This window comes from Mobula hypostoma, chromosome 3 (assembly GCF_963921235.1).
Source record: "Mobula hypostoma chromosome 3, sMobHyp1.1, whole genome shotgun sequence".
In the NCBI taxonomy this organism is placed as follows: Eukaryota; Metazoa; Chordata; class Chondrichthyes; order Myliobatiformes; family Myliobatidae; genus Mobula; species Mobula hypostoma.
The window spans coordinates 221,626,832-221,640,837 of record NC_086099.1 but is presented as its reverse complement, the minus strand read 5'-3'; the positions used below and the strand labels follow the sequence as shown (position 1 = coordinate 221,640,837).

Sequence of the window (14,006 nt, the reverse complement as noted above, 5' to 3'; positions counted from 1 at the left end):
AATTTATTCATTGATGGCATTGCCAGCTAAGCCGGCATTTATTGCCCATCCCGAGTGGCCCTTGAGAAGGTGGTGAGGAGCTACCTTCTTGAACCGCTGCAGTCCTGAGGTGTAGAAACATAGAAACATAGACAATAGGTGCAGGAGTAGGCCATTCGGCCCTTTGAGCCTGCATCGCCATTCAGTATGATCATGGCTGATCATCCAACTCAGAATGCTGCACCACCCTTCCCTCCATACCCCCTGATCCCTTTAGCCACAAGGGCCATATCTAACTCCCTCTTAAATATAGCCAATGAACTGGCCTCAACTGTTTCCTGTGGCAGAGAATTCCACAGATTCACCACTCTCTGTGTGAAGAAGTTTTTCCTAATCTCGGTCCTAAGAGGCTTCCCCTTTATCCTCAAACTGTGACCCCTCATTCTGGACATCGGGAACAATCTTCCTGCATCTAGCCTGTCCAATCCCTTTAGGATTTTATATGTTTCAATCAGATCCCCCCTCAATCTTCTAAATTCCAATGAGTATAAGCCCAGTTCATCCAGTCTTTCATCATATGAAAGTCCTGCCATCCCAGGGATCAATCTGGTGAACCTTCTTTGTACTCCCTCTATGGCAAGGATGTCTTTCCTCAGATTAGGGGACCAAAACTGCACACAATACTCCAGGTGTGGTCTCACCAAGGCCTTGTACAACTGCAGTAGAACCTCCCTGCTCCTGCACTCGAATCCTCTTGCTATAAATGCCAGCATACCATTCGCCTTTTTCACTGCCTGCTGTACCTGCTTGCCCACTTTCAATGACTGGTGTATAATGACACCCAGGTCTCGTTGCACCTTCCCTTTTCCTAATCAGCCACCATTCAGATAATAATCTGTTTTCCTGTTTTTGCCACCAAAGTGGATAACTTCACATTTATCCACATTAAATTGCATCTGCCATGAATTTGCCCACTCACCTAACCTATCCAAGTCACCCTCTTAGCATCCTCCTCACAGCTAACACTGCCGCCCAGCTTCGTGTCATCCGCAAACTTGGAGATGCTGCATTTAATTCCCTCATCCAAGTCATTAATATATATTGTAAACAACTGGGGTCCCAGCACTGAGCCTTGCGGTACCCCACTAGTCACTGCCTGCCATTCTGAAAAGGTCCCGTTTATTCCCACTCTTTGCTTCCTGTCTGCCAACCAATTCTCTATCCACATCAATACCTTACCCCCAGTACCGTGTGCTTTAAGTTTGCACACTAATCTCCTGTGTGGGACCTTGTCAAAAGCCTTTTGAAAATTCAAATATACCACATCCACTGGTTCTCCCCTATCCACTCTACTAGTGACATCCTCAAAAAATTCTATGAGATTCGTCAGACATGATTTGCCTTTCACAAATCCATGCTGACTTTGTCCAATCATTTCACCGCTTTCCAAATGTGCTGTTATCACATCTTTGATAACTGACTCTAGCAGTTTCCCCACCACCGACATTAGGCTAACCGGTCTATAATTCCCTGGTTTCTCTCTCCCTCCTTTTTTAAGAAGTGGGGTTACATTAGCCACCGTCCAATCCTCAGGAACTAGTCCAGAATCTAAAGAGTTTTGAAAAATTATCACTAATGCATCCACTATTTCTTGGGCTACTTCCTTAAGCACTCTGGGATGCAGACCATCTGGCCCTGGGGATTTATCTGCCTTTAATCCCTTCAATTTACCTAACACCACTTCCCTACCAACATGTATTTCGCTCAGTTCCTCCATCTCACTGGACCCACTGTCCCCTACTATTTCTGGAAGATTATTTATGTCCTCCTTAGTGAAGACAGAACCAAAGTAATTATTCAATTGGTCTGCCATGTCCTTGCTCTTCATAATCAATTCACCTGTTTCTGTCTGTAGGGGACCTACATTTGTCTTAACCAATTTTTTTCTTTTCACATATCTATAAAAGCTTTTACAGTCAGTTTTTATGTTCCCTGCCAGTTTTCTCTCATAATCTTTTTTCCCTGCCTAATTAAGCCCTTTGTCCTCCTCTGCTGAACTCTGAATTTCTCCCAGTCCTCAGGTGAGCCACTTTTTCTGGCTAATTTGTATGCTGCTTCTTTGGAATTGATACTATCCCTAATTTCCCTTGTCAGCCACGGGTGCACTATCTTCCTTGATTTATTCTTTTGCCAAACTGGAATGAACAATTGTTGTAGTTCATCCATGCGATCTTTAAATGCTTGCCACTGCATATCCACCGTCAACACTTTAAGTGTCATTTGCCAGTCTATCTTAGCTAATTCACGTCTCATACCTTCAAAGTTACCCTTCTTTAAGTTCAGAACCTTTGTTTCTGAATTAATTATGTCACTCTCCATCTTAATGAAGAATTCCACCATATTATGGTCACTCTTACCCAAGGGGCCTCTCACGACAAGATTGCTAATTAACCCTTCCTCATTACTCAAAACCCAGTCTAGAATATCCTGCTCTCTAGTTGGTTCTTCGACATGTTGGTTCAAAAAACCATCCCGCATACATTCCAAGAAATCCTCTTCCTCAGCACCCTTACCAATTTGGTTCACCCAATCTACATGTAGATTGAAGTCACCCATTATAACTGCTGTTCCTTTATTGCACACATTTCTAATTTCCCGTTTAATACCATCCCCAACCTCACTACTACTGTTAGGTGGCTTGTACACAGCTGCCACCAGCGTTTTCTGTCCCTTAGTGTTATGCAGCTCTACCCATATCGATTCCACATCTTCCCGGCTTATGTCCTTCCTTTCTATTGCGTTAATCTCCTCTCTAACCAGCAACGCCACCCCACCTCCTTTTCTTTCATGTCTATCCCTCCTGAATATTGAATATCCCTGAATGTTGAGCTCCCATCCTTGGTCACCCTGGAGCCATGTCTCTGTGATCCCAACTATATCATAATCATTAATAACAATCTACACTTTCAGTTCATCCACCTTGTTACGAATGCTCCTTGCATTGACACACAAAGCCTTCAGGTGCACTTTTACAACACTCTTAGCCCTTATACACCCACAGTGCTGTTAGGGAGGGAAATTCGATGATTTTGACCCAGTAACAATGAAGGAATGGTGATCTGTTTCCAAGTCAAGATGGAGGGTAATTTCCAAGTGATGGTGTTCCCAGGTGTCTGCTGTTGTCATCCTTCTAGATAGTAGTGGTTGCGGGTCTGGTAAGTGCTGCCTTAAGAAGTTTGGTGGGTTGTTGCAGTGTATCATAGATAGTACACACTGCTGCAACTCTTTGTCGATGCTGGTGGGTTTGGATACTTGTGGAAGTGGTACCAATCAAGTGGGCTGCTTTATACTGGATGGTGTTGAGTTTCTTGAGTGTTGATGGAGCTGTACTCATCCAGGCAAGTGGTGAGTATTTCATGACACTTCTGACTTGAGTCGATAAGTTCATAACACGTAGGAGCAGAATTGGGCCATTCAGCCTATTGAGTCTGCTGTGCCATTCTATCATAGCTGATCCCAGAGCTCACTCAACTCCATACACCTGTCTACTTGCCATATCCTTTGATGCTTTGACCGATCAGGAAACTATCAACGTCTGCCTTAAGTATACCCATGGACTTGGCCTGCACCACAGTCTGTGGCAGAGCATTCCATAGATTCACCACTCTCTGGCTAAAAAAGTTCCTCCTTACCTCTGTTCTAAAAGGTCACCTCTCAATTTTGAGGTGGGCCTTCTAGTTCTGGAAACTTCCACATTAGGAAACATCCTCTCCACATCCACCCTATGTAGTCCTTTGAACATTTGGTAGGTTTCAGTGAGATCTCCCCACATTCTTCTAAATTCCAGTGAGTACAGGCCCAAAGCTGCCAAACACTCCTCATGTTAACCCGTTCATTCCCCGAATCATTCTTGTGAACCTCAAGCCCATTGACATGAAGCCCAGAGCAAACCCACGGCAACTGCCTCAATTCATCACACAGCACATTGTTGCAGAGGTGAGGGAGGAAGAGAAAAATAATATCTGGGTTATGTGGAGTCTTCTGCTTTACTGAGGCAGTGAGAAGTGTGGATGGAATTCATGGAGAAGAAGCTAGCGTTTTCACGTGTCCCGTTGATGTTTGGATAGGTATGTGGATGGTAGGGGTAATAGATGGGCAGAAGAGCCTGCTTATGTGTTGTAGTTTTCTGTGACTCTATGACGATTACTGATAAATATTGGTAAGGTTTGTAGGGACATACCAAATTTCTTTAGCCTCCTGAGGAAGTAGAGATGTTGGTGAGCTTTCTTGGCTGAGGAGGTAATAACAGCTCATTCAAAAAATCAAAAGAGGATCTAGGAGAGCCAGCCTAATTGTGTTTGACAAATTTGCATATTTCTTTAAGAAGCAGAAGTAGGCCAATTGACCCCTCAAGCCTGTAATCAACTGAGTGGACAACGAAATCTGTTAAACATGAGATTCTGCAGATGCTGGAAATCCAGAATATAAAACACACAAATTGCTGGAGGAACTCGGGGTCAGCTGGCATCTATGGAATTGAATAAACAGTAAACGTTTCAGGATGAGACCTTTCACTGGGATGATGACAAATCAGGAGTGTGCAACTGCTCACTTGCTTTGATCTGGGCAGCGCGAGCAATTCTCAAGCACCATCCAGGACAAAGCATCCTGCTTGATTAGTAGCATTCACCAACCTTGGTTTGTTCCCTCTGCTACTGGTGTCCAGTCTGTACAGAATCAGAAATATGCACTACATTTACTTGCCTAGGTTTCTTCAACAGCACTTCCAAATCTGCGGACTTCTTCATAAAGATCTGATAAAGGTAGCAAGCATGGGGACAATACCTCCTATTGGTTTCCTGCCAAGGTGCACGTCTATGTGACTTGGAAGTATATTGTTGATCTTTCATTCCTACTGGTTCTAAATGCTGGAATTCCCTCCCACCAGTACCACCTCAGAAGGCAAAATTAACGTAGAACATAGAATAGTACAGCCATATAAAGGGCCTTCGGCCCATCATGTCCCTACATTTTAACCTACTCTAAGACCAATCTAATACTTCTCTCCCACATACCGTCCATTTTCTTTCATTCATATGCCTATCTAATAGAATCTTGAATGTCTCTAATGTATCTACCTCTACCATCATGCCCAGAAGTGCATTCCACACACCCACCACTCTCTGCATAAAAACCTATCTGACATCTCTCCCCCTCCCCCCCACTCCAACCAAACATTCTTATAATCACCTTAAAATTATGTTCCTTCATATTAGCTGTTATCACCCTGGAAAAATATTTCCAGCTGTCCATTCTATCTATGCTTCTTATATACCTTTATCAAGTCAGCTCTCATCCTCCTTCACTCCAAAAAGAAATCCCTAGCTTGCTTAGCTTTTCTTCATAAGACAGGATCTCTAATCCAGGCAGCATCCTGGTAAATCTCCTCTGCACCCTCTGAATGATTAAAGAAGGCAACTCATCACCACTTTCTCAAGGGTACTGTTCGATACCTAGATCTTAAGAATGAATGTAATAAAAACAATGGCTTCAGAGGTGTGGCACTACATGTATCAACAGAGATAGGAGTCTGGAGTTTGAAATTTGAACCGTTGGGTTTTGTATCGAGTATAGTTGCCATATCAACTATAACATGCAAGGTAATGAGAGTCTCAAAGTTTGCAAATGAAAGGTTTGTCTGGTCCCTTGATGATGCATGTCATTAATAATTGTACAACTGAGATGCAGCATGACAGGTAAGAAGAGGTGCTTCAACTGCTGAATCACAATAAATCTTCCACCTCCCCAGGGTTTAAAGAAGACGATCTCTGCCATGGACCAGGAACTTCCACGCTCAGAGGGCAGCATTAACACGCGAAATGAGCTCAAGAGAGTACTGCACCTCGATTCCCTATACAAACAGAACAAGGTGAACGAGAATTGTACTTCATTGACTGAATGATGGGAACTGGAATGAATGTCAAAGCCAGTTGTTTAATTCATACCCTCACCTTGGCAATAAGTTACTGTGTGGCAGTTTTCCTTGCCAGACTATTTTAGCCATCAACTGGAGTATGCTCACTTTTGCTGAATGTGTGAGGAGGCTGTTGTCCCCCACCCTCCCCCAGCTGTGGTTCCTGTTGTTATACCATTTAAAGCCAGAGTATGCACACTTGTTAATTCAAATATCTAATCAGTCAATTATGTGGCAGCAACTTGATGCATAAAGCAAGCAGAGATGGTCAAGGAGTTCAGTTGTTGTTCAGACCAAACTCCAGAATGGGGCAAAAATGTGATCTAAGTGCCATGTGGGTGGTTTGAATATCTCAAACTGCTAATCTCCTGAGATTTTCACATCCATCAGTCTCGAGTTCCCAGAGAATGGTGCAAAAAATATCCACTGAGCGGCGGTTGTGTGGGTGAAAATATTTTGTTAATGAGAGAGGTCAGAGGAGAATGGCCAGACTGTTTCAAGTTGACAAGAAGGTGATAGTAACTCAATTAATCACACATTACAACAGTGGTGCATAGAGAGCATTTCTGAACGCACAAGTCAAACCTTGAAATGGATGGGCTACAGCAGCTGAAGATCACAAACATACACTCAGTGGCCACTTTATAAGGTACAGGAGGTACCTAACAGTGGCCACTGAGTGTACTCTTATCGGGTCTTTCCTCAGCTTCTGACGTTCCAGAGGAAACGATCCAAGTTTGTCCAACCACTTCTTATAGCTAATACTCTAATCCAGGCAACCTTCTGCCTCCTATACAAAGCTATCTTCTTATAATGGGATCACTGGAACTGCCAGGCCAAAATTTCACAAAGCTGCAACATAACCACCTGACTTCTATACTCAACCTCCCCATTCAATAAAGGCATGTGTAACCTGTATTGTCACTTTCAGAGAGTTATGGGTTTGAAATTGGAATTGGTTTATTATTGTCACATGCACCAAGATACAGTGAAAAGCTGGTTTTGCGTATTATCCATACAGATCAAATCATTACACAGTGCATTGAGACAGAGCAAGGTATAACAATAACAATGCAGACTAAAGTGTTACAGCTACAAAGAAGTTACTGTGCAGGTAAATATTAAGATGCAAGATCAGGTTGTAAATTGATTTTTAAAGCTTTAGAGATTGTAGAAAAAAATAGATTTCCAAAATTGTTTCAATACAGAACACGACCAAAACATATGTGTCAATGTAGCTATCTCAGTTTTGCATCTATCACACTAACTATTTACATTAGGAAATATTTTGGACAATCTCTCCTTCGGCAAATAATAACGTTGTACAATTTTAAATTGAATTAGAGAATGACTGGCACAAATCGAAGAAGAGTTAACCAGCTTCAAAATTCGCAACCAATCCTCTGTTATCAAGGTCATTTTCAGCTCTCTTTCCCAATCTTGCTAAAGGATAATTATCCTGTTGTAATAGTAAATAATAAATTTTCCCAATAAAACTTTTCACTAAAGGGTTCATTTTTAAAATAATGTCTAACAGGTCAGAGTCTTGTATATATGGAAAATTACTTAAATATTCTTGTAAGAAATGTCTGACCTGAAGATATTGCAAAAAATGTGAGTATAAGAGAGAGTATTTAGTTACTAATTTCTCAAAGGACATCAATCGACCTTCTTGAAACAAGTCCATAAAGGAGAACATTTCTTTATTCCTCCAAAGAGAAAAGGTAGGATCACTAAGTGAAGGTTAAATTGACAGTTTTGTTTGGTATAATTCCTCAACATATTCACGGTATTTCTATATCTGACCAATACGTAATTGCATTTAGTCATAATCATAGTCATACTTTATTAATCCTGGGGGAAATTGGTTTTCGTTACTGGCCTTACGAATGAGTTTGTTGATTCTGTTGGTGTCTGCCACCCTCAGCCTGCTGCCCCAGCACACAACAGCAAACATGATAGCACTGGCCACCACAGACTCGTAGAACATCCTCAGCATCGTCCGGCAGATGTTAAAGGACCTCAGTCTCCTCAGGAAATAGAGACGGCGCTGATCCTTCTTGTAGACAGCCTTAGTGTTCTCATTCGTTGCATTATTGGCTAGATGGGCTATTTTATTAAAATGGAAAGATGCCTCTACTCCCACTTTGATACAATGGTTCTCTCAGGTGATGTTATGTCTTAGTTTGGAAAAAATTAGAAGTCAAACTTTTGATCCTAAATTTGATCCTAAATTTGACTTTGAGAAAGGGTGGGGTTCTTTTGCTCGTTATTACCATTTGACTTGAGTTAATACAGATGGTCCTTTTCTGATGCTTGGTTATATGGATTTGGTTGGTGGTTTGATGTCTTTTTTTTTAATGGAAGCTTGTATGGTGCATAGCTCCGGGTTTGTGCTCCAAATGGTTTTTTTTTCCCTTTTTTTTAGTTATTAGGGGTTTTCTCTGTTTTAGTAAGGGTTTTTTTTTCTTTCTTTCCTTTTTTCCCCATAAAAAAAAGCTTTAATACTTTGTTTTTTGATTATTATTGATATACTGTTCAGCCTGGTTGGTAGTTTAACTTTTACTCTACATATGGATATGTTATCTTGATAATTTTGATGCATTTTTTTCTGTTGTTGATTTTCAATAATAATTAATAAAAAGATTTAAAAAGAAGAAGAAAGATGCCAAATCAGAACAAGGTGAATTATGAGGTCAAGAGTCCAACATATTGAACTATACCCAGTTTTATAACAGTGGGGTAGAAGCTGTTCTTGAGCCTGGTGGTACATGCAGGCTTTTGTATTTTCTGCCCGATGGGTGGGGGAGATGAGAGTTCTCTCTGTATATTAATGCTTCAAAGGGTCCTGCCATTACTTTCCTTTTACGTTCAACCTACACTCAGAATTGTCTGGATTAAGCATCATTTACTGTTTTTCTGTCCACAATTTCCAACTGGTCTATATCCTGCTAAATGCTTTTATAACCTTCCTTGCTACCCAAACTTTGCCAGTTATTGTGTTATCTGCAATTTTAAGTCATCTTTAAGACATTATAACAATGGCCTAATAATTCTTAACACTCTAGCATTAGCCATTTGCTGATCATTGTATGTTTTTAAAATAATTTGCAGGCTCAAGTGGTGCCTCTAAAGACAATGCTTGAAATAATCACCAAATACTTGTTGGATTCTTCTGAAAATACAAAGAATTTAGCACGGGACAATCTTCGAACGCCAGCTATAGTAAGCCAGCGAGCCACAGCTGTCCGCTTTGACAGTACCTTGGTTAACATCTACGACATCTCTGATGAAGACAAAGGGGGGACTGTACCATTTCATGATCTGAATAAAATGGAGTCTTGCAGGTATTATGAACGTGGTTCTGATGTATGGCTGTTTCTTTATCAGCTGTAAGTGCAGTTGTTGTCTACTTATTGTTTCCAGTCCTACCTTCGTAACCTCCTAGTATTCTGTGATGAGGATTGACTCTAGTGTTAGAACCATAGAACACTACAGCACAGAAGACAGGCCATTCGGCCCTTCTAGTCTGTGCCGAAACTTTATTCTGCTAGTCCCATTGACCTGCACCCTGCCCATAACCCTCCAGACCTCTCCCATCCATGTATCTATCCAATTTATTCTTAAAACTTAAGAGTGAGCCCGCATTTACCACATCAGATTGCAGCTTGTTCCACACTCCCACCACTCTCTGAGTGAAGAAGTTCCCCCTAAGCCTTTCCCCTTTCACCCTAAAGCATGTCCTCTCGTATTTATCACTCCTAATCTAAGTGGTTTTGCATGTTGGTGGTGTTGAATCATTTCAAGTGCACTAAAATGCTGCAGGAAATTATCTGCAGCTGGATTTTTTTCCTTTAACAAAAAAGCTATTGGTTCATTGAACTCCACAATTTCATGAAAAATTTGCTCTTAGTTCATTTCTGCTCATTGTAATTGAAGCCCAAGGCCAACTCCTCACTGCAGTAATTCCTTACTGGGTTCACTCATTAGCTTTGCCAGTTAGTTTTTCTTCTTTTTGACTGAGCAAAACTCTAATTTTGGTGATAATATCAATGAGGACAGAAGGAGATGAGTTGTTAACTTCAGACTTTCTGCATAATCACTCAGAGTTGAACTGCACATGCATATAACGAGAGCTGTATAACTCATCTCCTTCTATCTTAGTCCACGAACTTAGCTATCACCCCTGCTGTGGGCCACTTTCTGGAGGTCCAAGACACCGACTTCTACAAAGAAGGGATCCGTATGCTCCATGACCGCTGGACTAAGTGTGTAAATGTAGGAGGGGACTATGTTGAAAAATAAATGTGCTAGGTTTACTAAAATTGACTCCTTCTACCTTAGGCCACAAACTTATCAATCACCCCTCGTGGTCGGGATAGGCAACTGCTCTTCCCGATCACCGTCCCCGCCCCCCGGACTGTGTGCTAAGCCCATTGCTATACACTCTGCTCACAAATAATTGCAAAGCCAAACACCTGAGTAATCACGTTGTCAAGTTTGCCTACAATCATGAGACATTCCATAGAGACAAGGTGGAAGAGCTCGAGACCTGGTGCCAGGCAAATAACACCTTCCTCAATGTCAGTAGGACAAAGGAGATGGTTACCAACTTCAAAAGTGCACATCTCGCACAATCTGTCATGGTCTTAGAACACATTCTACATGTAACACCCTGGTTAAAATGTTACCGCTAATGTTGGGTATTTCATTTAATGGTTTTCTGTAGAAGCAGTGTGTTCTTCTGCTGGTAGTGTTTGGGTTACCGTTTAAAATTAAGGGGTTGTGATGTTGATGCTTAGGAATGTAGTGTCATCTAATCAGGATGTTGAAATTGGGAGAAGTTTCTAGAGAATGCTGGTGGAGAGGTTTTGTGACGGACAGTGGGTGGGTTGAGGTCTTTTCGGTGGGAGATGGAGAGAGAAGAAACTTGAGAGAGCCGGCCGTAGGATTCCATCCAACTCTGAATGCGGAATTTGATGGAGCCCGTGAAGGGATATCCTACCAGTGATCGGTGAATAGGAGTAGCTGCCATGAGTACATTGGACACATCAGCTTTTGGAAGATTTGAGCTCCAACCTGGGCACATTTGACTGTTTTAATTATGATGGGCCCTTTTGCTTTTTCTTTTTTCCCTTTCTTCTTTACTAACAGTTTGGTTAAGTTAGCATTCATAAATATACGTACTTTATAATTGTATGTGGCGTATGGTCTGTTACTTCTTGCTGATGGGCGATGACATGGGGACAGAAGTTTACACAGTATTCACACAGGTTGGGGGTCAGGTGGGCGTGACATCCGAACTTCGCAGGTTTGGTGGGACCTAAGTTGTATCGACTCTAGATGTACATAGTCTGAGAAAGGTGGTTTTCTCACTGCTGAGTCCAGTGGCTGTTAGTGAAGAGCTAGTGAGGGATGCCCAGTACAAGGGATTTCATATACAATGAAGGAAGCTCACCAATGCCTTTATTTTCTGAGGAGGCTGAAGAGAGCTGGACTATGTACCACAATACTTGCATTCTACAGATGCTTCATAGAGAGCATTCTAACAAGCTGCATCACTGCATGGCACGGAAACTGCATTGTAGAGGATAGGAAAGCTGTACAACAGGTAGTCAAACTGCTCAATGCATCACTGGCACTAACCTACCCAACATATACAGAAAGGTACCGAGAAAGGACCAGTAACATCATGAAGGATCCCACTCACCCTGCTCATGGACTGTTTGTCCCAATCCCGTCGTGGAGAAAGCAATATCCCAATCCCGTCGTGGAGGAAGCAATGTAGCGTCCATGCCAGGACTACCAGACTCAAAAACAGTTACTTTCCCCAAGTCAGGCTGATCAACACCTCCACACACTAACCCATCCCACCACACCGCTCTCTTCCCCATTCCCATCAGGTATAAGATACAAAAGCCAAAAAGCATATACCACCAGGCTCGAGCAACTTCTAACCTGCTGTTATAAAACAATTACATACAGTGTAGAACAGTACAGCACAGTACAGGCCCCACGGCCCATGATGTTATGGTGACCTTTTAACCTACTTGAAGATCAATCTATACATTCTCTCCACCATAGCCCTTCATTTTTCTATCATCCATATACCTAAGAGTTTCTTTCAAGTCCCTATGCACCCACCACTGTCTGTGTAAAAAGAAAACTTGCCTCTGACATCCCACCTATACTTTTCTCCAATCACCTTAAAATTATATCCTCTCTTATTAGCCATTTCTGCCCTGGAAAATGTCTCTAGCTATCTATTCAATCTATGACTCTTATCATCTGGTACACCTCTATCAAATCACCTCTCATCCTCCTTTGCTCAAAAGAGAAAAACCCTAGCTCACTCAAACTTTCCTCATAAGGTGTGCTTTTGAATCAAGGCAGCATCTTGGTTAATTTCCTCTGCACCCTTTCTAAAGTCTTCACGGTCTTGTTATAATGATCCGAACAGAACTGAACACTGTGTTCCAACTGTGGTCTAACTACCACTACTAATCCACCCTTCTGCTTCCTCATTTATAAAAATCAGAGCAGGAGTTCCAGAACAAAACTCTGCGGAACGCCACTGGTCACCGAACTCAGGCAGAATACACTACATCTACAACTACCCTCTGCCTTCAATAGGCAAGCCAGTTCTGAATCCATGCAGCCAAATTTCCCTACATCTCATGCCTCTCAACTTACTGAATTAACTTGCTATGGAGTAATTTATTAAATGCCCATTGAACAGACCCTGAGAATATTAAGACCTCATAATCAACCCACATTATTGTCTGCCTGCACACCACTTTATCTGTAACTGTAACACTATATTCTGCATCTACAACTCTTGTTGCGTCCACCCATTACCTCCCAGCCTCTATCGCTATTTCCACTCTCTCCTACGTTCACCTTTCACCTCTCCTTACCTGGATTCACCCATTGCTTGCTGGCTCTTGCGCCACCCCTTCTTTTCACCTTTTCCTGCTGGCTATCTCTCCTCTAGCTTCTTGTCCAGATAAAACATTGATTATCTGTGTCCTTCCACAGATGCTGCCTGACCCACTGAGTTCCTCCCGCATCTTGTTTCTTGCTCCAGGTTCCAGCATCTGCAGTCCCTCATCCTCGGTGCCATTAACAAATCTTTCTACAAAAATATAGTCTTCCTGGTTCCACTTTTCCCTATACCAGTGTCAATGCCCAATAATCTGCACCATCTCTGATCTATACGTTCATTTGCAGTCTCTTTGTCTTTTTGTACTCATTGGCATGCCATCAGTAGTACTTTAGAAATAATTACCTCCTGACGTCTTGCACTTTTATCTCCCCCCCCCCCGCCCCCCCATTCCTTGGAATTTGCTTGCAGGACATCCTTTTAACTGATGCCATTATTGTTGATACTGATCATTACCTCAGTTTGTTCACCGCCTTTCCTCAGATTGTTCTTCACCCTTTGGTGACATTCAGGATCCTGAAACCTGGGAGGTGCTAATGAATCAGAATCCAGTTTAATATTGCTGGCATATGTTGTTTTGTGGCAGCAGTACATTCCAATACATAAAAATCTGTAAATTATGATTTTAAAATTATGTATATTAAATTAGTAGTGCAAAAACAAAAAGAAAAATAGTGAGGTGGTTTATATGGGTTCGTTGTCCATTCAGAAATCTGATGGCGGAGGGAAGAAGCTGTTCCTGAAACATTGAGTGTGTGCCTTCAGGCTTCTGTACCACCTTCTTGATGGTAGCAATGAGAAGAGGGCATGTCCTCGGTGATAGGAATCCTTAATGATGGATGTCGCCTATTCGAAGCATCGCCTTTTTGAAGATGTCCTCGATGCTGGGGAGGTTAGTGCCCATGATGGAGCTCACTGAGATTGCAACTTCCTGCAACTTTTTTTCAATCCTGTGCTCTGGCTCTCCATACTAGATGGTGATGCAACCAGTTAGAATGCTCTCCATGATACATTTACAGAGATTTGTGAGCGTCTTTAGTGACATACCAAGTCTCCTTAAACTTCTAATGAAATTTAGCTGCTGTTGTGCTGCCTTTGTAATTGCATCAA

General features: G+C 42.0%; 1 protein-coding gene across 2 annotated transcripts in view; it reads left to right on the top strand.

The window, feature by feature from the left end:
- Positions 1 to 14,006, top strand: part of mindy4 (MINDY lysine 48 deubiquitinase 4) — a 291,924-nt gene that overhangs the window by 26,172 nt on the left and 251,746 nt on the right. For both annotated transcript variants that reach the window (XM_063044570.1, XM_063044571.1), the window contains 2 exons: positions 5,789 to 5,908; positions 9,068 to 9,300. In XM_063044570.1, the coding sequence (XP_062900640.1) occupies positions 5,789 to 5,908; positions 9,068 to 9,300 (353 nt within the window). The remainder of the gene's footprint in view (positions 1 to 5,788; positions 5,909 to 9,067; positions 9,301 to 14,006) is intronic.